At 44.6% G+C, this 24,161-nt stretch overlaps 1 protein-coding gene and 1 pseudogene across 2 annotated transcripts in view; one reads left to right on the top strand and one right to left on the bottom strand.

Moving 5' to 3' along the window:
• The window catches only part of PAPOLG (poly(A) polymerase gamma), a 42,151-nt gene extending 40,000 nt beyond the window's left edge, over positions 1-2,151 (bottom strand). For both annotated transcript variants that reach the window (XM_023228303.1, XM_023228304.1), the window contains exon 1: positions 1,886-2,151. In XM_023228303.1, coding sequence (XP_023084071.1) covers positions 1,886-1,902 — 17 coding nt within the window. In that variant the 5' untranslated portion in view covers positions 1,903-2,151. The remainder of the gene's footprint in view (positions 1-1,885) is intronic.
• Positions 2,114-22,534, top strand: LOC111553482 (annotated as a pseudogene).
• The last annotated feature ends 1,627 nt before the right edge of the window (positions 22,535-24,161 follow it).

Raw genomic sequence — 24,161 nt, 5'->3', positions numbered from 1 at the left:
AAGAATCAATGGAAGATAAAACAGCATGGATACCTTCCAAAATGACTAAAAAAACCCAAAAAACCAAACAACAAAATACAGCTTAATTTCTCTTCTGTATTTATTTTGTTGTAGAACAAACAAAACTCCAATTAGTTATTTCAAGTTATAATTTCTTTTTAAAGATTTGGCTTTTTACCTCTGAGAAAGCTAGAGCAGTGTTTTGGTATTGTTTGTGTTATATATATGTAAATATACATGGTAAATGAATAGGACAGAGTAATTATCTACATATGTATATAATATCACTCAATCGCAATAATCCTAAGAGGTATTGAATAAGTGCCATTTTACAGATAAGTATCTGAAAATTAAGAGAGGACAAGCCAGAATCTGACCTCCAAAACCTCTTTCCACTACTCCATTCTCTCTTCCATAACTACTTCAGCTCTGACACTATGATGACGGGCCTCACTTTCTTACCTGTATGCTGACAAAGTTGGCCAACTAGCCTACTGGCCCTAAAATTCCAAATCTAGAGTTCTGAACTTCCCCCATCTAGAGGAGAGGGAAAAGTAAACAGAATCCCACATTCCCTTTAAACCATCAATTTCACTTGTAGGCAAACACCCTAGAGAAATTTTGGTTACAAACGTACAAAGAGACTGTAAAAGAATGTTCGCTGTCACACTGTAACACTAAAAACTTAGAAATAACCTAAAATAGTCACTAACAGGAAAAGAATTAAATTAGGATGCATTCCTACAATAGAATACAATACAATATTAATTAATTACAACTAAAATACTAACGTGAACAAAGCTCAGAGACACTATGTTGTGCTAAAGAAGTTACAGAATTCCAAGTGTGATACCAGCTATATAGTTTTAAAACAACTAGAACTATGCCAGTTATTATGAACACATGCGTATGCAGTAATAGCATTAAAAAACATGCAGCTCCCATGATTCGAGGGCAAAAAAAAAAAAAGTAAAATAAAAAACACGCAGAAACAATAAACATCAAATTCAAGACTGTGGAGACATCTGGAGCAAGAGATGATTGGGACCAGAGAAGGAGGTAGGAGAGTCCTTCAGATGTATCTGGAATGCTCGATTTCTTTAAAATAAATACATAGATATGTATATACACACCGTGTGTGTGTGTGTGTACAGTTACGTTTTGGGAGAAATGGGTGGTGGCTCCATAAATGATGCTTATGTTATTCTCTGCATTTTTCTGCATGTTTAAATTGTTTCCTAATAGGCCAAAATGGAAGAAGCTACAACAAAATCTTGCCAAGTCTGGGAACTGTTTCTGACTTATCAAAGTGTGAACAAGAGGTACAGACCGGTAGATGTTGTGGGTAGGTGGGGAGGCATGGGGTGAGGGAGAGGGTGGGGACAGCGATGAAAAGACTTTAGCCTCATATGAAAGAGAAACCCCTGGGCTGCGATAGGTCTTTCACTCCTGAAGACCTGGAGACAGCCGGTCGGGAAGGGAGGAGGGGGAGGCAGGGGGATGGTATTTGCGCCAATGCAGACAGGAGCAGACGGGCGCAGACAGGAGCAGACGGGCTCAGACAGTGCTGGGGGCAGGCGAGTGACCGACAATTTCTCCCTACGGACACAGGCACCTCTTTCCCTCCTCATCCTTTTCTGAGGGCGTCCTCGGAGGCGGGACAGCTGGGGACTCCCAGAGTCCCCAAGTCCGTGCAGGGGTGGCCAGGTAAGCCGCCGGGTTTAGGGGAGGTGCCCTTGCGGACCGGCCGGGAGCCGGGAAGGAGACCACCCCCGGCGAGCTGCGTGCAGGGCGCAAGGGACAGGGAACGGAAAAGAGGACACATACGGACTACCCCAGCTCACCCCAACCCGCCTCACCCCAACCGCCGCCCCCCACCACTTACGCAGACATCTCTTTCATCGCTTCCTGCGTCTCCCTCTCCAGCGAGTGTTTATCGCTCTGGAGTCCTGTTCTTGCTGTTCCCTTCTCCCCCTGTTCACTTTCCTCCGGTCGCTTGTAGCTCGCTTGCTCCCTCACTTTCCCACTTACTATGGCTGAGGCATCCAACCCAGTAGCGAAAACACCACAAAACCGGCTCTATTTATGACAATACAGCGCGGCCGACGCCAATATGGCGCCGCTTCCCAGCCTGCCTCTCGCCGGCCGCAGCCCCGCCCCTGGAGGTCTGGACCACCCTCAGCCACGCCCCCTCTGTCTTTGGGTCCCGGGAGGCTCCGGGGCCCCGCCCACACGCTCAGGGATTTTGGTGTACCGTTGGTTCGAAGGAGCATTTGGTGCCCTCCTTTGGCCGCGGTACTGTCAATCCCGGTAGACTGCTTGGAAGGAAATTTGGAAATGTTTTCCTTGCTTCTCGAATGGCAGCATATATTATATATTTTTTAAAAAGATCACACCCTTTGCCTAGCAAATACTATTTCAACGCTTCCATTATTCTACATCTTTGATTTAATTATAGTAATATGTAATTAACTCACCAGTTGAAATTTTTGTCTCGAAAGTGTCACACCCAGGAACGTGCGACTTTAACACAAGTATCCCAGGGAAAAACAAGCTTGTAAATTGGAGGCTTAACTGTTCACTTCACCCCTAAGTATCACCTTTGATTAGTGACATTCTGGCATTTAGCTGAGAAAGGTTGAAAATTATAGCTAGCAGTTTGCAATAGGATAAATCCCAGGCTGAAACAAAAATCTTACACTTTTAAATAGCGGAGATCATGTTCTATGTGAGTGTGGGGATGAAAATGGGAAAATAATGACCAATTCTAAAATGCTGATGGGTAGAAGTAATTTCAAGCACTAAATCATTACAAAGAAAAGGAAGTCAAGAACTGCTTGCCCTTGAACATAACTCAGAGTCACAGTATATAGAGAAGATTACTTGCTGATTAATTCATTCAAAAATATTTATTGAGACAGGACACAGTGCCTCACACCTGTAATTCCAGCACTTTGGGAGGCCAAGGTGGGAGAATTGCTTGAGGCCAGGAGTTCCAGAACAGCCTGGGCAACATAGTGAGACCCTGTCTCTACAAAAAGTTAAAAATATATATATAGCTGGGCGTGGTGGCCCGTGCCTGTAGTCCCAGCTACTCAGGAGGCTGGGATGGGAGGATCTCTTGAGTCTGGGAGGTGGAGGCTGTAGTGAACCAGGACAGCACCACTGCACTCCAGCCAGAGTGATAGAAGGAGACCCTGTCTCAAGAAAAAAAAAAGACTACAAAAAAATATTTTTGAAAACCTGGGCAAGGTGCAGTGGCTCTTGCCTGTAATCCCAGCACTTTGGGAGGCCAAGGCTGGTGGATCACTTGAGGCCATGAGTTCTATCAAGACCAGCCTGGCCAACATGGTAAAAAACCATCTTTGTTTAAAAAGCAACAACAGAAACCTGATGTGGCCTGGCGCGGTGGCTCACGCCTGTAATCCCAGCACTTTGGGAGGCTGAGGCAAGTGGATCACTTGAAGTCAGGAGTTCGAGACCAGTCTCTCACCGTGGTGAGACCCCATCTCTACTAAAAATAGAAAAATTAGCTGGGTGCATGGCGTGCCTGTGATCCCAGCTACTCAGGAGGTTGAGGCAGGAGAATTGCTTGAACCCGAGAGGCGGAGGTTGCGGTGAGCCGAGATTATGCCATTTGCACTGCAGCCTAGGCGACAGAGCAAGAGTCTGTTTCAAAACAACAAAAATCCTGATCTATGTCAAGCTGTGTGTTAGGCTGCAATGATTTCATGGTGCATAAAACCAGATATATTCTTTGATCTTATAAAGTTCATTCACAGGTTAGGAAGGAAATAGTCATATAGAAATATAAGTTATATTCTTCTGTTGTAGAACGAAACCACCTACTATGTGTCAAGCACTTCAATAGTATCTCCAGATACTTAATTCCTGCCCTTAAGAGTTTACTATATAATGGAGAACCTATACATAGATCATTAAAATACAGTATAGTCTGTGATACAGATGGTGTCAAAGTATTAAGGGAGGCCGAAAGAGGGCCATTTAAACATGGCGGTGGGGGCCCTCAATAGTGCCTTTTTAGAAGAGGGGATTCGATCTAAATCGGCAAGATTTGAGAGGAGGGATTGAGTGCAGGTGGTGGAGAGAAGTCAAAGCCTATTCCAGATGGCATAGAGTAGTAGCTGGCATGGGCTTCAGTGCAAGATAGACCCAAATTTGAGTTCTTGTTTTGCACTTTCTAGTTTTGTCACTTCAGAACAATGAACTTAAAAACATCTTTTTTTTTTTTTTTGCCTGGGCACGGTGGCTCACGCCTGTAATCCCAGCACTTTGGGAGGCCGAGGCGGGTGTATCACCTGAGGTCGGCAGTTTGAGACCAGCCTGGCCAACGTGGTGATACCCCGTCTCTACTAAAAATACAAAAATTAGCCTGGCCTGGTGGTGCGTGCCTGTAATCCCAGCTACTCAGGAGGCTGAGGCAGGAGAATTGCTTGAACCCGGGAGACTCCATCTCAAACAAACAAACAAAAGACAAAAAACCTTTTTTCCTTATATGTAACATGAAAATAGGGTTGCAAGAAAATGAAATGAGAAGAGTATATATAGACAATATGAATCTCAGTTCAAAAATTCAGACACGCAAGAAATAACACTGTATTTTTCTTTTTTTTTTTTTTGAGTTGGACTCTCGCTCTATGGCCCAGGCTGGAGTGCAGTGGCACAATTTCGACTCACTGCAAGCTATGCCTCCTGGGTTCACGCCATTCTCCTGCCTCAGCCTCCCAAGTAGCTGGGGCTACAGGTGCCCACCACTACACCCAGCTAATTTTTGTGTTTTTAGTAGAGACAGCATGTTGCCATGTTGGCGGGGCTAGTCTTGAACTCCTGACCTCAGGTGATCCGCCTGCCTCAGCCTCCCAAAGTGCTGAGATTACAGGCGTGGGCCACCGTGGCTGGCCTTTATTTTATTTTTGAGACAGACTCTCCCTCTGTCTGGAGTGCAGTGGTGTGATCTTGGCTCACTGCAATGTCCACCTCCCGAGTTCAAGTCATTCTTCTGCCTCAGCCTCCCTAGTGGCTGGCATTACAGGTGCATGCTACCATGCCTGGCTAATTTTTGTGTTTTTAGTAGAGATGGAGTTTCACCACGTTGGCCAGGTTGGTCTCAAACTCCTGACCTCAAGTGATGCATCCGCCTAGGTCTCCTAAAGTGCCGGGATTACAGGCACGAGCTACCTTGCCCTGCCGATATGTATATTGTAAAATAAAATGTATATATTCGAAATTGTCCTCTTAGAAGTTTATACCAGTATATACTCCAATATGTATGTGATAGTCTATTTTCTCAAACACTCTCAAATGCTGGGTATTATTATTTATTTTGAGACAGAGTTTCGCTCTTGTTGCCCAGGCTGGAGTGCAATGGCATCACTGCAACCTCCATCCCTGAGTTCAAGTGATTCTTCTGCCTTAGCCTCCCAACTAGCTGGGATTACAGGTGCCTACTGCCATGCTGGGCTAATTTTTTGCATTTTTAGTAGAGACGGAGTTTCGCCATGTTGGCGAGGCTGGTCTCAAACTGCTGACCTCAGGTGATCCACCCTCCTTGGCCTCCTAAAGTGCTCGGATTACAAGCATGAGACACTGTGCCCAGACAAATATCCAGGTTTTTTGTTTGTTTGTTTTTTGGTTTTTTTTGTGGCTGGGCGTGGTGGCTCTGGCCTGTAATCCCAGCATTTTTGAGAGGCTGAGGCACGTGGATCACTTGAGGCCAGGAGTTCCAGACCATCCTGGCCAGCAGGGTGAAAACTCGTCTCTACTAAAAATATAAAAATTAGCTGATCGTCGTGGTGCATGTCTGTAATCCCAGCTGCTTGGGAGGCTGAGGCACAAGAATCACTTGAACCTGGGATGTGGAGGTTGCAGTGAACCCCTACACTCCAGCCTGGGTGACAGAGGGAGACTCTGTCTCACAAAAAAAAAAAAAAAAAAAAAAAAAAAAACACCAACCAGAAAACAACTTTTGGCCAGACATGGTGGCTCACACCTGTAATCCCAGCACTTTGGTAGGCCCAGGTGCGTGTATCACCTGAGGTCAGGAGTTCAAGACCAGCCTGGCCAACATGGTGAAACCCCGTCTCTACTAAAAACACAAAAAAATTAGCTGGGTGTGGTGGCGGGTGACTGCAATCTCAGCTACTATGGAAACCCAGGCTGGAGAATCGCTTGAACCCAGGAGGTGGAGGTTGCAGTGAGCTGACATCTTGCCATTGCACTCCAGCCTGGGCAACAAGAGTGAAACTCCATCTCGAAAACAAACAAACAAACAAAAAACAAAAAACAACATTTTAATTTGGCTAGGTGTGGTGGCTTATGGTTGCAATCCTAGTACTTTAGAGACTGAGACAGGAGGATCCCTTAAGCTCAGGAGTTGAGACCAGCCTGGGCAACAGTGAAACCCCAACTCTATTAAAAAAAAAAAAAAATGTTTTCATGCTTATAAAAAAGAACTATAAATGTACAGAAAAAGTAGAGAGAAGAATATAATAAACACCATATACCTATCACGTAGAATTTTTTTAGCATTTTGTCATGTTTCACACATTTTTCATTGAAGTCTTTTTAAGTAAACATATAAAATTTGGCCGGGCGCGGTGGCTCAAGCCTGTAATCCCAGCACTTTGGGAGGCTGAGACGGGTGGATCACGAGGTCAGGAGATCGAGACCATCCTGGCTAACACCGTGAAACCCCGTCTCTACTAAAAATACAAAAAACTAGCAGGGCGAGGTGGCGGCGCCTGTGGTCCCAGCTACTCGCGAGGCTGAGGCAGGAGAATGGCGGGAACCCGGGAGGCGGAGCTTGCAGTGAGCTGAGATCCGGCCACTGCACTCCAGCCTGGGGGACAGAGCGAGACTCCGTCTCAAAAAAAAATAAAAAATAAAAACATATAAAATTTTACTCCTAAATATTTTGATATACATATCTAATGATAATACTTTCCTGTACAACCTTAATAATATTAACACACTCAAGTTTTGTTGCTCAAATATCTTTTGTACCAAGTTTGTTTATAGTGTGATCCAAGCAAGAAGTATGATTGCATTTAGTTGTTGGGTCTCGGAAATGGCTTTTTTTTTCCTTAAAAGTCTTTATTTTTTAATTAGCTGGGCGTGGTGGCGGGTGCCTGTAATCCCAGCTACTTGGGAGGCTGCAGCGGGAGAATTGCTTGAACTTGAGCGATTCTCCAGTGGAGGTTGCAGTGAGCCAAGATTGTATCACTGTACCACTGCACTCCAGCCTGGACAACAGAGTGAAACTCTGTCTCAAAAAAAAGAAAAGGCTTTATTTTTTAAGAGCAGTTTTAGGTTCATAGCAAAATTGAAAAAAAAAAATACAAAGATTTCCCGTCTGCTGCCTCCCCCAAGATATGCATAGGTCTCCTCCATTATCAACATCCTGAAATATATTTTAATCTAGAACAGACTTTCTCCCTAGCTTTTCATTTTTCCTGTTACATTGATTTGTAGAGAGTAGACTAGTATTTCCTTAGACTGTTCCAACTTCTAGATGTTTCTGGTTGTTTCCTTGTGGTGTCATTTAACAATAACCTCAGTATTTTCTATTAATGAAAGTTGGATCTAAAGGCTTGATGAGATTCAGGCTAAATACTGCATCATACCAGAAGGCACATAGTGAAGCTCTGTTTATCCCATTATTAATGATATTAAGATTGATCACTAGGTCTATGTGGTGACAGTCATCTTAGAACTTAGTAAGCTGCAGGGTGATAACTTTAGCACCAGATGAATATGCAGCTCCCCAGCCTTTCACCTAATTGTTTCAGCATCCATTGATAATTCGTGGCTTCATAAATTATTTCCCTAGGGATTGCAAATTGTGGTTTTTTTTGTTTGTTTGTTTGTTTTCAATTCTGTCTACATTGATAGCTAGCCTTTTTCAAGAAAGAAGGGCTCTTGCTCATCAGCTGGGACTATTAGGTTACTCTGCAATAGGTTACTGCAAATAACTTAATTCTTTGCCCTTTCAGATAAGAACTTGGTGGAATGGCCACCTGTAGAAAAGTTTTTATTTGCTCACTTCTTTTATTCCTCCTCCTCTTTTTTTTTTTTTTTTTTAGGTATTCTATGGACACAGAGATATTTATTTATTTATTTGAGACGGAGTCTAGCTCTGTTGCCTAGGCTGGAGTACAGTGGCGCAATCTCGGCTCACTGCAACCGTCCCCCAGGTTCAAGCTATTCTCCCGCCTCAGTCTCCTGAGTAGCTGGGATTACAGGCATGCGTCAACATGCCTGGCTAAATTTTGTATTTTTAGTAGAGATAGGTTTTTGCCATGTTTGCCAGGCTGGTCTCAAACTCCTGGCCTCAGGTGATCCTCCTTCCCCCGCCTCCCAAAGTGCTGGGATTACAGGTGGGAGTCATCATGCCCAGCCTGACTCATGGATTTTTATATAGTCAATGTGTTTCAATTTGTTACAGGCATTGTTCTTTTGATGCTAAAATTGTCCCAACTTTGGCCAATAAATGCCTCTGTCAAGCTGCTGGTTCTGTAAATTTTATTTTATTTTTTTTTAAGTTTTATTTTTTTAGGTAGAGTCTCGCTCTGTCACCCAGGCTGGAGTGTAGTGGCATGATACTGGCTCACTGCAACCTCCACCTTCCAGGTTCAAGTGATTCTCCCACCTCAGCCTCCCAAGTAGCTGGGATTACAGGCACCAGTCACCATGTCCAACTAATTTTTGTATTTTTAGTAGAGACAGGGTTTCACCACGTTGGCCAGGCTGGTCTCAAACTGCTGACCTCAGGTGATCCACCTGCCTCGGCCTCCGAAAGTGTTGGGATTACAGGCATGAGCCACCGAGCCTGGCCAGTATTTTTTAAAAATTTAAAAAATCAATCTGGTAGGTTGGAAAGTACTATTTCTTTGTGATTTTAACTTGCAGATCCCTCATCAGTGGTGAAAGGTGAGCATCTTTCATATTTTACCAGTGGTGAATATCTTTCATATTTTACCAGCCATTTATATTTCTTACTCTGTGGATTGCCTAGTCATATCTTTTGTCCATTGTCCTATTGATATAAATGTGTATATGTATATGTAACTAATTATCAACACTCATCTCTACAGATGAACTGTTTTCAGTGCTTACTGCCAGTCTCTTCCAGCTACAACTTCCCTATTCTTGAATTTTTTCTTTTGATGATTTCCTGCTCTAGAATGTCAGCTTATTCAGAAAAGGGATACATTTTCTTCTGGTTTATTTGAAAATACCCTTCTACTGCATGATAACATTTTCTTCAGAGCTTGATAGATGTTTTATTATTAGCTGTTGTATCTTAGACATTGTAAAGATTCTTCTTTTTTTGAGACAGGATCTTGCTCTGCTGACCAAGCTGGAATGCAGTGGCATGATCATGGCTCACTGCAGCCTTAACCACTTGGACTCAAGCGATCCTCTTACCTCAGATTCTCCTGCCTCAGCCTCCAGGGTAGCTAAGACTATAGGTGCACACCACCATGCCTGGTTAATTTTTTTTTTTTTTTCATTTTTAGTAGGGACCAGTCTTGCCATGTTGCCCCAGCTGGTTTCGAATTCCTGGCCTCAAGTGATTCTCCCACCTCAGTCTCCTGAAATGCTGGGGTTACAGGCATTAGCCAGTGTGCCCAGTGAAATTCTTATTTTTGAAGTTTAAAAATTCCTCCAAGTTAGGACTTTTTCCTAAAAATGTATATAGAACAAGTTAAACATTATTTTTTTCTGAGTATTTTTTAAAAGATTAGATACATTCTTTTTTTGTTGTTCTGCTATAAAAAGTATTATTACTTCTATCCCATTCGTTGGCTCTATTATTTTTTTTAAAAGTTCATTCAGATAAACAGAATTGCAACTTGGAAGAATGTTAAAATGTTAGTACAAGTAATTCATGGGGAAAAATCTTCAAAAATGATTATCTTGGCCAGGTGTGGTGGCTCATGCCTGTAATCCCAGCACTTTGGGAGGCCAAGGAGGGGGAATCACCTGAGGACAGGAGTTCGAGACCAGCCTGATCAACATGGTAAAACCTCATCTCTACTAAAAATACAAAATTATCTGGGCATAGTGGCAGATGTCTGTAATCCCAGCTACTTGGGAGGCTGAGGCAGGAAAATTGCTTGAACCCGGGAGGTAGAGGTTGCAGTGAGTCGAGATTGTGTCATTACACTCCAGTCCGGGCAACAAGAGTGAAACTCCATCTCAATGAAATGAAATAAAATAAAATATTATTTTAACTTTTGTAAATATCTACTACTGGGTTATTTACTTGACTGTAGGACAGGGACCATCTCAGTCTTGTACACTGGGTCATCCTCAAAACTTAGCACAGGTGCTCAATAAATATTCATTGAATGAATTCATTTCAACTATTATTTTCTTATGTCTGCCTTTATCTCATCATTTCTCCATCTTTTGCCCCAATTGACAGACTATGTCAACCTTGCCTTCTCCCTCACTAACTTAATAAATATTCTGATGTGTCTGAATGTTATACAGTTACTCCATTGAAACTTTTCATCTCTGGACTCTTTCATTGACTTGGAGAATTTCTTTTTTTTTCTGGCAGATTATTGTAGCATGGTATTGCTTGCACTGGTTGTTAGCCGGTCAATATGGTGGGCTGTGAGCACTTTTTAAAGAATGAATAGAAAAGTGTGGTGATCCTACCTGACAGTAGTATCCTCCAAAAACAATCTTAGGAGCTAGTACTAGGGTTGCCTGCATGTTGTGCCAGGTAGGGCTAAGGTCTCCCCTTCTATCAACAGGAGGGAGCCTGCACTTAGCTTCTCCCACAATGGCTTTCTGCTGGGTTGCTGGCTTTCCCAGACAACTCCTAAACAGCTGGCACCTAAACTCAGCCACCCTGGCTCTAAATAGTCTCTGTGTCCACATTCCGACACATTTTAAGAGGGTGTCATCTCAGGGGGCACACGTCCTTCCATTGGAACACATATAGCACATAGCCTTAGCATCCCTCTGGGATGATGGGAGACTCTGCGACTATGTCATCTCTTGGTGACCCTTGGCTTGTATATTTTTCCATTAAAGCCTGTTCCTTAACTCAAGCTGAATGACCATGTGAAATTCATCCCAAGCCCTATTGCACAATGGGTGGCAACCATGAAGGGAATCCCCACTCACTTTGAACAACCCAAATGAAATGAAAAACACATATTGTTGAATGGGCTCCAAGAGGATTCATGTCTGGTCTTACTTGGTTGATTTTGAACAAACAGGAGCTGAGTTGGATGTTGTCAGAAATTGATGTGGATCTCTAACCAATTTTTATTTTTGAGACAAGGTCTTCCTGGAGTGCAGTAGTTTGATTATGGCTCACTGCAACCTCTGCCTCCATGGCTCAAGTAATCCTCCCACCTCAGCCTCCAAGGGTAGCTGGAACCACACGCCTGCAACCATGCGAGGCTAATTTTTTTTTTTTTTTTTAGTTTTTGTAGATATGGGGTCGCCCTGTGTTGTCCATGCTGGTCTCTAATTCCTGGGCTCAAGTGATCCACCCACCTCAGCCTCTCAAAGTGCTGGGATTACAGCCATGAGTCACTGCATCTGGCCTCCAAATCAAACTTTTAATAGTAGGACATCAGATCCAGATATAATAAAAAAAAAGAATAAAGCTGGCAGTAGTGAAATTTCAGAAATGTAGCAGATTTCTTATAAAATTGTGAGGGAGGAGCAGAGTCGAATGGGGAAGGTAGAGTGATAGCTGAAGCCATATTTCTAATGTGAGTAGGATTGCTAGGAAAAGGACTCTCCCCTTTAAGGTTTTATACTTAAATGGCTAATTTGTGCCTCGTTGAGATCTCAGACACCACTAAGGGTGTCAGAAGAGGAAAGGACACCCAAGTGTTGCAATTCCTAAAAGGACTGTCAACAAACTTTTCTTTTAGCCCCCTGTGACAGGGGAGTGGAGTGTAAGGTACATGAATGTGTTTGCAGGTCCCCTGCAAGTGTGGAGAAGGCGCTGAAGCACCTGGAAGTACACAGCACTGAGAAGAAGCATGCCTTTACCAGCAGAGTCAGATGGGCATTTGTGACTGTGCTGCAGGAAGTGCGTGCCCTGTGGGATGCAGCACAGGAAGGAGGAAGAACCTCCGTGGCAGGCTAACCTAGTGGTCTGCCAGGAAATACTGCATGAGCAGCTGTTAGGCCCCAAGAGTGGGCCCAGAGACACACCCCACTACCATGGTGAAGCACATTTCCTGTGGTGCCCGTGCCCCTGCTGAGTTGTGGGAGTTAGGCAAGTAATGTCGGCAGTCGTATACAGATTTAGAGCAAATCATTCAGGAGAAGGACATTGCTTCTCCCCAGTGTGCAAGGCAGTCCTGCCTGAGCGTTCAATTTAGAGAGTACCTGCAGGAGTCAGGCAGAAGTGTAAAGCCTTTTCTGTTTTATAAGAGACTGACCAAGATACCTGACTGAGGGGTTACCAGACAACTGGAGCCATGTGTGGACTTGGCAATCCACTGGTCCCTGAACCTGGGTAAGTTTCTGGGCAGAGCTGCATTTATTGATGGCTATGAAGACTGGTCAGTGAAAGTGAAACCTGTATCTGTACATCTTGGCATCGGCCGCTTGGCTCTCTGCTTATGCACTGTGTATGTTTGTGCCGTACCTGAAGACATTCTGGGAGTGGATGTTTTGCACAGGTTAGCAGCTGTGCTGTCTGTCGCTGACTTGATGGACCATTTGACAATGGAACTGGGACAGTCCACCGAGAGCCAGGAACAGTTTCTGGAACATTTGCCTTCATGGGAGGGCAACAATGGACTTTTACAGTGTTGCCACACGGATATATGTACAGCCCCACCATGTGTCATGATTTTATTAATAATGTTATGCCAATCTCTGATTTTCTTGCAGGTTTAGGAGCAGTAGCACCCTTCTTGCCTGAGATTGGGATAATGAGGCTGAGATAGCTTTTCTGGGTAGTAAACCAAGGGTGCCCATTCATGTAACCACATTCATGTAGATGTACATGTAACCACAGATGTACATGCTATTGCTGCCTGGACTGCTGGTGTATATATGTATATATGGATGTCAGAGGGCACCTTGTAGCATCTCTGGTTTATACTTACAATTTGCTGTCTCTGAGGAAAGATTGCCTTGCATGGTTTGGTTTTTATTTTGCTACCCAGTTCATTTAGCATTTAATTTTAGCATAAATTCCTGGGGTTTTTTTTTGTTTGTTTGTTTGTTTGTTTTTTTTGGAGATGGAGTCTCACTCTGTCCCCAGGCTGGACTGCAATGGCGCTATCTCAGCTCACTGCAACCTCTGCCTCCCGGGTTCAAGCAATTCTCCTGCCTCAGCCTCCTGAGTAGTTGGGACTGCAGGCGTGTATCACCATGCCCAGCTAATTTTTGTATTTTTAGTAGAGACGGGGTTTCACCATGTTGGCCTAGATGGTCTCGATCTCCTGACCTCATGATCCATCTGCCTTGGCCTCCCAGAGGGCTGGGATTACAGGCATGAGCCACCGCGCCCAGCTTCCTGTGTTTCTAATATGAAGTTTCTGTGGCTGGTGCAGATATTTGTACAACTTGTAGCCTTTTTTTTTTCTTAAAAATAGTTTGGTGCAAAGTCAGGTATCTATTCATTTTCCTGTACCTAGAATAATAAAGTCCTGGACATGCTTTAAGCAATTCAAGAGCCCATTAATTAGATGAGTTTGCCCTCAGAAAAACTTCCCAATTCCAAGTCTCTGGATTTTCATGATTTATGTTTGTAAGATGAGGCTCCCTGTTTTCTTGCATTAAAAAATCCGCTAACTTCATTGGAAGAGCCTTTGGTCTGTGAGCTTAGATGTGTCAAACCAAACAAGGCAGTGATCCACAGCTTTCCTAGGAGGCATCTTAACTGCTGAAGTTAAGGAACTCAGCCATCCTTCCCAAACGTTTGTTCTCCACACATTAGGAAGGGCAGGAAAAGTCTTTATTCCAATGTTAAAACTTTCCCCCAGAACTCAGGGGATTAATGTATAAACTCAGTGGACAGGGAGGTAGGTTTTCTGCTTCCCTCCAAATTGAAGCCAAGATTAATTACGGTATTCACCTGTTTCTGAAACATGCTGGTTAATGGATCCTAGCTGTGCGCTCCCCGAAGCAGCACTGGTCCCACAGTTCTTAGCTGACTCACTTGCTTTGATCAACTCATTCTCTCTCAGCAGGCCAAAACGCTAGCCACAGCACACAAGTGCTTAGTTTACAATCATGTTAATTTTGCTTTTTGTTTGTCTCCAGCGGTTGGAGATTAATGAGTAAAAAGGGTGTTTAAATTTTCAACCAGCCTTCTTCTAATCACTTGGCTGCATTGTCACTGGCAGTTTTATTACTTTGATTTCCTGAATCAATCAGGTGTACAGTTTCTATGTCTGATGTAGGTTATGGTGCAGGAAAAGATAGTCCTACCAGGAATTACTGCTGTTGTTCTGGATTCCAGGAAGGCCTATTGTGAAAATACTTAAGCACTGTTGTAGGACTTCTGTTTTTTCCTTTGAGACAAAGTCTCGCTCTATTGCCCAGGCTGGAGGGCAGTGGTGTGATCTCGACTCACTGCAACCCCCACCTCCCAGGTGCAAGTGATTCTCCTGCCTCAGCCTCCTGAGTAGCTGGGATTACAGGTGTGCACCACCACACCCAGCTAATTTTTGTATTTTTAGTAGAGACAGGATTCCACCATGTTGACCAGGCTGGCTCAAACTCCTGACCTCAAGTGATCCACACACTTTGGTCTCCCAAAGTGCTGGGATTACAGATTTGAGCCATGTGCAGGGCCTAGATTTATATTATTTGGAGACAAGGTCTTACTATGTTGCCCAGGTGAGAGTGCAGTAGCTATTCACAGGCATGATCATAGCTCACTGCAGCCTCGAATTCCTGGCCTCAAATTGAAAGATTCTCTCCAGGGCATGAAAGCTTAAGGGAATGAATAACTCCTCCCTCTTCGGGCCCAGTCCCAAGGCGCAAGGCCACTTGCGCCAGTAGTGTGCGCCAGCAAGATAGCAGAAGCAGGAAGAGAGCTGGCTGGAAGACACGTATCCCCTGAAGACAGAGAGCGAGGCTATCCGTACTTCAGACTGAGACACTTCCTGTTTACAGGAGGCTATAAAACCCCTGCCCCATCCTCTTTTGGTGCTGACGCCATATTAGGCGTCAGCCCGCCTGCATCCGGGCGCTCATTAAAACAGCATGTTGCTCCACACCGCCTTGTGTTTGTTGGTGCCCTTTCAGGGTTTGAACCAATACAAGAGCCTTGCCCAAATGATCCTCCTTTATCAGCCTCCAGGATAGGTGGAATTACAGGCAAGTGCCACCTGGACTGGATTATTCCTTGCATTTTTAAGAAATCAGACATTTTCTAAACATTTAACAAAGGATGTTGCTATGGCCATTTCTCATAGCTAGGGAATCAAATTAGCTTGTCTGTTGGAATGGTGAAAGTTAATTAAGAATTTGAAGTAGGCCGGGCATGGTGGCTCACGCCTGTAATCCCAGCACTTTGGGAGGCTGAGGCTGGTGGATCACCTGATGTCAGGAGTTCGAGACCAGCCTGGCCAACATGGAGAAACCCCATCTCTACCAAAAATACAAAAAATTAGCCAGGCGTGGTGGCACATGCCTATAATCCCAGCTACTCAGAAGGCTGAGGCAGGAGAATCACTTGAACCCAGGAGGCAGAGGTTGCAGTGAGCCAAGATCATGCCATTGCACTCCAGCCTGGGCAACAAGAGTGAAACTCCGTCTCAAAAAAAAAAAAAAAAAAGAAATAAAATAATTTGAAGTAAATTCATTAGAAGATGAGTTTGTTGCTACTCCAACTCTTCATCCTGTTTTCCTAACTGAGGAAAACAAACTCCATTCTGTTGCAGGTTTTCTTCAGTGTATGCTTCCTGGTATATACAGAAACAAACCTAGCCTGGATGATTGTCAAAGAGGTCTCATCAGATAAATCCCCCTCAGGTCTAATACATTGTAATGGAGATTTTGTACACAAATTGCAACTGACTATGCCTTGTTCCTGGCAGTAAAGGACACGAATAGTTTTGCTTTCCCATAGTGAGGTACAAACCCGATGATAATACTTCTTGCCTTCACGTTTTTAAATGTTCCCTGTGACCTCTGGATGATACTCCCACGAGTTTATAGATGCCTCTCTCCACTGTGAGTTCCTTCTGGAGCAGTGGCTTCTTACTTTATCATTGTGCTGCCAGCTCCTAAAACAGTCCTGAGGACAGGAGGCCCTCACTGAAGAAATGTTTAAGGCATTGAGGAAGGAACTTCATCCTGGTGCCTTGGCATGAAGATGCATTCAGGGGTCCCAGGGGTGTAATGACATATCTCAGGACCTCTAGCCTGGGTGATGTGTGACACCCATTTCTGAAGCCCACAGGGGCTCTCCCTTACCCTTCAAAATCCCAGGGAGGGTATCTGAGAGAAGCTTAAGAACCTCTCTTAGGCCAGGTGCAGTGGCTCAGGCTTATAATATCAGTACTTCGGGCGGCTGAGGCAGGAGGATTGCTTGAGGCCAGGAATTTGAGACCAGCCTGGACAACATAGTGAGTCCTTGTCTCTACTGAAAATAAACTATTAGACAATGGGGTGGTACGTGTCTGTAGTCCCAGCTACTCAGGAGGCTGAGGCAGGAGGACAGCCTGAGCCGGGGAAGGTCAAAGCTACAGCAAGCAGTGATTGCACCACTGCATTCCAGCCTGGGTGACAGAGTGAGACCATGTCTTAAATAAATAAATAAATAAATAAAAAAAGCCGGGTACAGGGGCTGTTGCCTGTAATACCAGCATTTGGGAGGCTGAGTGGGGAGGATTGCTTGAGCTCAGGAGTTGGAGACCAGACTGGGCAATGTGGAGTCCTATCTAGGGAAAAGGAGTCAGGCTGGCAAGACCAAGAGAAAGCAAAAGCACATAACCTGTGGGTCTCCCTTTCTTCATGGTCCAGGATATGTAGCTCTCCTGCACCCAATTTATCACAAGACACCTGCAGATTAATTAGCTCATTGCAACCTTGGTGTTACAGCACTGCTCTAAGCCCTTGTCAGCACACAGTACCATCCTATAAAATCCCCAGCAAGCCTTTGTCTCCTTGTAGTCTGCCCCTCTCTCACTGACCTGCCCCTTGCATCCTTGCAATGTATTTTCATACTGTCTCTCTCTTTTTTTTGAGATGGAGTCTGGCTCTTGTCGCCCAGGCTGAAGTGCAATGGAGGGATCTCGGCTCACCGCAACCTCAACCTCCCACGCTCAGGTGATTCTCCTGTCTCAGCCTCCTGAGTAGCTGGGATTACAGGCATGGGCCACCACACCCGGCTAACTTTTGTATTTTTAGTAGAGATGGGGTTTCATCATCTTGGCCAGGCTGGTCTCTAACTCCTGACCTCATGATCTGCCCACCTCAGCCTCCCTAAGTGCTGGGATTACAGGTATGAGCCACCACGCCTGGCTTTTTTCATACTTTCTGTAATAAATCTGCCTTTCTTTATCAACAACTGTCTTGGTAAATTCCTTTACCGCCTGCGTGATAGCAATCTTAGATAGTTGCCACTCACCTGCAACAGGCAACATGGCGAAACCCCATCTCTACAAAAAATACAAAAATCAGCTGGGTGTGGTGGCGCGTGCCTGTGTTCCCAGCTACTTGGCAGGGCTGAGGTGGGAGGATCACTTGAGTCCAAGAGGTTGAGTCTGCAGTGAGCCATGTTTGCACCACTGCCCTCCAGCCAAAGAAACAAGAAACAAACAAGAAAAGACCTTGCCTTTAAGCACAAGGACTGTGGGACTCCAGAGTGTGACTGCACATGCAAGACAATGAAGTGGGCACTATGCTGCTGGGGGCAGAGAAAAAAAGGGACATATGTGACCTAACACAAAAGCTAGAGCTGGGTCTGATGGCAAAGGTGGCCATCAGGCTGCTTGTGGGACTTGTGGGATGCTGCTCATTTTCTAAGACTGCCATGGCAGTACATATCTGATTCCACATGTTCTCCTTACAATGTGACTGGATATTCCTCCTTTGAGAGATGGGTCTATGTTCCCTACCCTTAAACCTGAGTAACCTTTTGTGTCTACCTCAACCAAAAAAATCTGGTGGAATGATGCCATGTGATTTATAAGATTAGGTCATAAAAGATTAGGTCATAAAACAGCTTCTCCCTGCCTCTCTATTAGGGCACCTACCTTGGGAACCCCTGAGCTGTTATGTAAATCTAACTGCCTTCAAGCTGCCTTGCAGGAGACACCACCCAGAGTTAAAAGGGATGTCTGAGGATCCCCAGGTGTTCCAGTACCTAGCTGTTGGAGTCTCCTCAGCATAGGCACCAGGCATGTAAATGAAGAACCTTTGAGATAAGCTAACCCCAACCAGTCAGGCTGCAATCTCATGAGAGATCTTGAGCAGAACTGCCCCTGAGCTGCTCTAGAATTCTTGACACATAGAAACCATGAGAGGTAAAAATGATTGTTGTTCAAAACAATTAATTTTATGGGCGATTTGTTATATGGTCATAGTGTTTGGGAAAGGGAACTAGACACATTTACCAAAATTGACCATAACCTGGGCCAAATTGTAGTTAGGATTTAAAAAACCATTTGGGGTAATTGCAATTTAGTCTTTTTTATTTATTTATTTATTTTGAGATGGAGTTTCACTGTTGTTTGCCCAGGCTGGAGTGCAGTGGCTCAGTCTAGCTCACTGCAACCTCTGCCTCCCGGGTTCAAGCGATTCTCCTCCCTCAGCCTACCCAGTAGCTGGGATTACAGGCGTGCACCGCCACGCCTGGCTAATTTTTGTATTTTAGTAGAGACTGGGTTTGTCTCGAATTTCTTATCTCAGGTGATCCACCCTCCTCGGCCTCCCAAAGTGCTGGGATTATAGGTGGGAGCCACCGTGCCCAGCCGTAATTTACTCTTAAAAATAAGAACCCCTGGCCGCAATTTACTCTTAAAAATAAGAACCTAGGGGCCGGGCGCAGTGGCTCATGCCCATAATCCCAGCACTTCAGGAGGCCAAGGGGGCGGATTGCCTGAGGTCAGGAGTTTGAGACCAGCCTCATGGCGAAACCCCATTTCTACTACAATTCAAAGATTAGCCAGGCGTAGTGGCAGGCACCTGTAATTCCAGCTACTCAGGAGGCTGAAGCAGAAGAATCGCTTGAACCCGGGAGGCAGAGGTTGCAGTGAGCCGAGACTGAGCCACTGCACTCCAGCCTGGGCAACAGAGCCAGACTCCATCTCAAAAAAAAAAAAAAAAGAAAAAGAAAAAGAAAGAACCTAGACTGACTGCCGTGGCTCATGCCTGTAATCCTGGCATTTTGGGAGGCTGAGGCAGGCAAATCACTTGAGGCAGGGAGTTTGAGACCATGGCAAAACCCCCTCTCTACTAAAAAATACAAAAACAAGCCAGATGTGGTGGCACACGCTTGTAATCCCAGCACTTTGGGAGGCTGAGGAGGGTGGATCACTTGAGGCCAGGAGTTTGAGACCAGCCTGGCCAACATGGCGAAACTCCATCTTTACAAAAAATAGAAAAAGTATCCAGGTGTGGGCACATGCCTGTAATCCTAGCTACTCAGGTGACTGAGGCATAAGAATCTCTTGAACCTGAGAGCTGGAGGCTGTAGTGAGCTGAGATTGCTCCACTGCACTGCAGCCTGGGCAACAGAGCAATACTCAATCTCAAACAAAACAAAACAACAAAAAAGAAAAGGCCGGGCGCACGGGCGCAGTGGCTCATGCCTGTAATCCCAGCACTTTGGGAGGCCGAGGCGGGTGGATCACCTGAGGTCAGGAGTTTGAGACCAGCCTGACCAAAATGGCAAAACCCTGTCTCTACTAAAAACACAAAATTAGCTGGGTGTGGCGGTGCATATCTGTAGTCCTAGTTACTCAGGAGGCTGAGGAAGGAGAATCACTTGAACCTGGGAGGCAGAGGTTGCAGTGAGCCGAGCTGTGCCACCGCACTCCAGCCTGGGAGATGGAGCAAGACTTTCTCTCCAAAAAAAAAAAAAAAAAATCTAATGTCAATGGATAGAAAAGATCTTCCCTAATCTGATAAGTGACTCAATGAAAAACTATAGCAAATATCGTATTAAATAGTAAAATAGTAGTAAAATATCAAAGTTTTTCCTCTTGAAGTTGGGAGCAAGACAATGATATCCACTATCTCTACATTGTCCTAGCAAATACAGAAGGCAAGAAAAAATAAAATGTGTAAGGCTCAAAACAGAAGGAAAAAACTGTCATTATGTAGCAGGACAAGCCGCAGACAAAACCTCTCAGACACCGAGTTGTAGAAGGAAGGGCTTTATCCAGCTGGGAGCATCGGCAAGCTACTGCCTTAAAATTCAAGCTTCCCGAGTGCACAATTTCTGTCCCTTTTAAGGGTTCACAACACTAAAGATTTCACATGAAAGCGTCGTGATTGATTTGAGCAAGCAGGGGGTATGTGACAGGGGCTGCATGCACCAGTGGTCAGAGAAAAACAAAACAGGGACGGGAGTTTCACTACGTTCTTTTATACAATGCCTGGAATCTATGAATAATATCAGTTTCTAAGTTATTAGTTGATTTTTAACTACTGAGTTTAGGCCAGGCAGGCCCAGGCCTGGTTTTGGGCCTGGCACCTGGCTGCCTGTTTTTGGTTTTAGCTCCTTGATTTTTTCTTAAAACAGGTCTCTCTCTTTCTCCTCAATTATATGGAATTGACATACTTGCATTTCAAGAAAATTCAAAATAATCTACAGAAAAAATATTAGAATAAAAAGAATTTTAAAAGAATTAAAACATTAAAGGTCAGGTGTGGTGGCTGACACCTGTAATCTCAGCAGTTTGGGAGGCCGAGGCTGGCAGATCACCTGAGGTTGGGGGTTCGAGACCTGACCAACATGGGGAAACCCCGTCTCTACTAAAAATACAAAATTAGCTAGGCTTGGTGGTGTACGCCTGTAATCCTAGCTACTCGGGAGGCTGAGGCAGGAGAACCGCTTGAACCCTGGAGGTGGAGGTTGTCGTGAGCCGAGCTTGCGCCGCTGCACTCCAGCCTGGGCAGCAACAGTGAAACTCCATCTCAAAAAAACAAAAAAGTTCTTTTTAAATAAATAAAAATGAAAGAAAGAAAAAGACAGACTGAGGCTGAGAAACTATTCTAGAGTAAAGAAGACTAAAGAGACATGATGTGGTATAAAATGTATTTGGTTAGTTTCTGCCCCAGAACTCTTAAAATCCTAGAAATATCCTGAGTGCTAGGAGGAGTTTTGTTATTCATAATTAATTCTTTTGAAAAGTCCTGAGTTTATGCTAATGAACCTGCTTAGGTCGGGCGCGTAGATAGCTTCAGGATGGGGCTGGTCACCAGAAAGTCCAGGTGATTAGAGGATTAGAGGGTTGGAACTTAAGCCCCACCCACCAACATCTGGAAGGGCTGAGGCTGCAAGAAATGTAGCTCTATTAAAAATTTAAACACTGCAGTCGGCTGGAGTACTCCCAGTAACCAGGAGGTGTTCCCGGCCGTCCCACCCTCCCCTGCAGTCGCCGGGCTGCGCCGCCGGAGCCCGGACGCGCCCCCGCTGCCCTCGCCGCCTCCAACCCCGCTGCCCTCCCCGCCTCCATCCTTGCAGCCTCCGCTCCCCTCGCGGTCCGCGCGCACACCGTGACGAAGAACGAGAAGTCCCTCAACCAGAGCCTCGCCCAGTGGAAGCTCTTCGTATACAACCTGACCACCGGAGAGTTCTTGGGGCGCACCGCCAGCAGCTGGGGTTTGATCTTGCTCTTCTACCTAGTTTTTTATGGGTTCCTGGCTGCACTCTTCTCATTCACGATGTGGGTTATGCTTCAGACTCTCAACAATGAGGTTCCAAAATACCGTGACCAGATTCCTAGCCCAGGACTTACGGTTTTTCCAAAACCAGTGACTGCATTGGAATATAAATTCAGTAGGTCTGATCCAACTTCGTAGGCAGGGTACATTGAAGACCTTAAGAAGTTTCTAAAACCATATACTTTAGAAGAACAGAAGAACCTCACAGTCTGTCCTGATGGAGCACTTTCTGAACAGAAGGGTCCAGTTTATGTTGCATGTCAGTTTCCTATTTCGTTACTTCAAGCCTGCAGTGGTATGAATGATCCTGATTTTGGCTCTTCTCAAGGAAACCCTTGTATTCTTGTGAAAATGAACAGAATAATTGGATTAAAGCCTGAAGGAGTGCCAAGGATAGAGTGTGTTTCAAAGAACGAAAATATACCAAATGTAGCATTTTATCCTCATAATGGAATTATAGACTTGAAATATTTCCCATATTATGGGAAAAAAACTGCATGTGGGGTATCTACAGCCATTGGTTACTGTTCAGGTCAGCTTTACTCCTAACAACACTGGGAAAGAAGTAACAGTTGAGGGCAAGATTGATGGATGAGCCAACCTAAAAAGTCAGGATGATCGTAACAAGTTTTTGGGATGAGCTATGTTCAAAATCACATCATGTGCATAGTATGAGTAGAATATCTCCACAGAGTAAATGTTGCGTTGTCTGTCTTCATTTTCTATCAGCTGGACTTTCCATTCTAGAATTATGAGACCACCTTGGAGAAAGATGTGTGGTACATGACTCTGGGTTACATCATAACGTGCTTCCAGATCGTAGTGTTCAATGTCCTCTGAAGTAACTGCCTGTTGCCTCTGCTGCCCTTTGAACCAGTGTACAGTCGCCAGATAGGGACGGGTGAACACCTGATTCCCAACATGTAGGATGGGGGTCTTGTCCTTTTTTTATGTGGTTTAATTGTTAAGTGTCTAAAGCTTAATATGCTGTGCTATGTAAATATTTTATGGATATAACACTGTCATATTTTGATGTCAACAAAGTTTTAGAGATAAAATGGTATCTGACCAACATCAAGTGACTTTATAGCTGCAAGAAATGTGGTATGTGGAGAAGTTCTGTATGTGAGGAAGGAAAAAAAGAAAATTAAAGTGTATTTGAAAAATATTTTTAAAAAATTTAAACACTAAGATTTGATGAATTTCCTTTCTGCTGAACACCAGGAGGTGCTGGGAGGGTGGCACACCCAGAGGTCATGGCAGCACCACACTCCTCCCTCTGTACTTTGCCATATTCATCTCTTCATTTGGTTGTTCATCTGTATCTCTTTATGATTTTTTTTTTTTTTTTTTTGAGACAGAATCTCACTCTGTCACCCAAGCTGGTTTGCAGAGGCATGATCATGGCTCCCTGCAACCTCTGCCTCCCAAGTAGCTGGGATTACAGGCATATACCACCACGCCCGTCTAATTTTTGTATTTTTTAGTACAGACGGGGTTTCACCATGATGGCTAGGCTGTTCTTGAACTCCTGACCTCATGTAATCCACCTGCCTTGGCCTCCCAATGTGCTGGAACTACAGACCTGAGCCACTGTGCCCAGCCAAGACCCTTTTTTTTTTTTTTTGGAGCCTCACTCTGTTGTCCTGGCTGGAGTGCAGTGGTGCCATCTCAGCTCACTGCAACCTGTGCTTCGCAGGTTCAAGCGATTCTCCTGCCTCAGCCTCGTGAGTAGCTGGGATTACAGGTGCCTGCCACCACGCCCAGCTAATTTTTGTATTTTTAGTAGAGATGAGGTTTCACCATGTTGGCCAGCTACTTGGGAGGTATTTAAACCCCAGAAAATTCTGTAACGGGGCTCTTGATCCCTTATGCTCAGGCCTACTTTCAACCTCTGGAGTGTACTTTTGTTTTCGAGAAATCTCTGTTTTTGTTGCTTCATTCTTTCCTTTCTTTGTTTGTGCATTTTGTCCAATTCTTTGTTCAAGATGCCAAGAACCTGGACACCCTCAATCGGTAACAGGATTACAGGCCTGAGCCACCACGCCCGGCCTATGATATCTTTTATAATAAACTGGCAATGTGTTTGCCTGAGTTCTGTGAGCTGTCCTAGCAAATTAGTCAAACCCAAGGAGGAGATTGCAGGAACCCTGATTTCTAGCCAGTCAGAAGTACCAGTGGCCTAAGGATTGTGTCAGAGTTTTCATTCACTCATTCATTCATTTATTTATCATTTTGTAAGTACATACTAGGTGTATGTATTTCTGGAGTACATGAGATATTTTGGTACAGGCATG

The sequence above is a fragment of the Piliocolobus tephrosceles genome, chromosome 15 (genome assembly GCF_002776525.5).
Source record: "Piliocolobus tephrosceles isolate RC106 chromosome 15, ASM277652v3, whole genome shotgun sequence".
Classification (NCBI taxonomy): domain Eukaryota; kingdom Metazoa; phylum Chordata; class Mammalia; order Primates; family Cercopithecidae; genus Piliocolobus; species Piliocolobus tephrosceles.
This window is presented reverse-complemented; position numbering and strand designations above follow the sequence as displayed.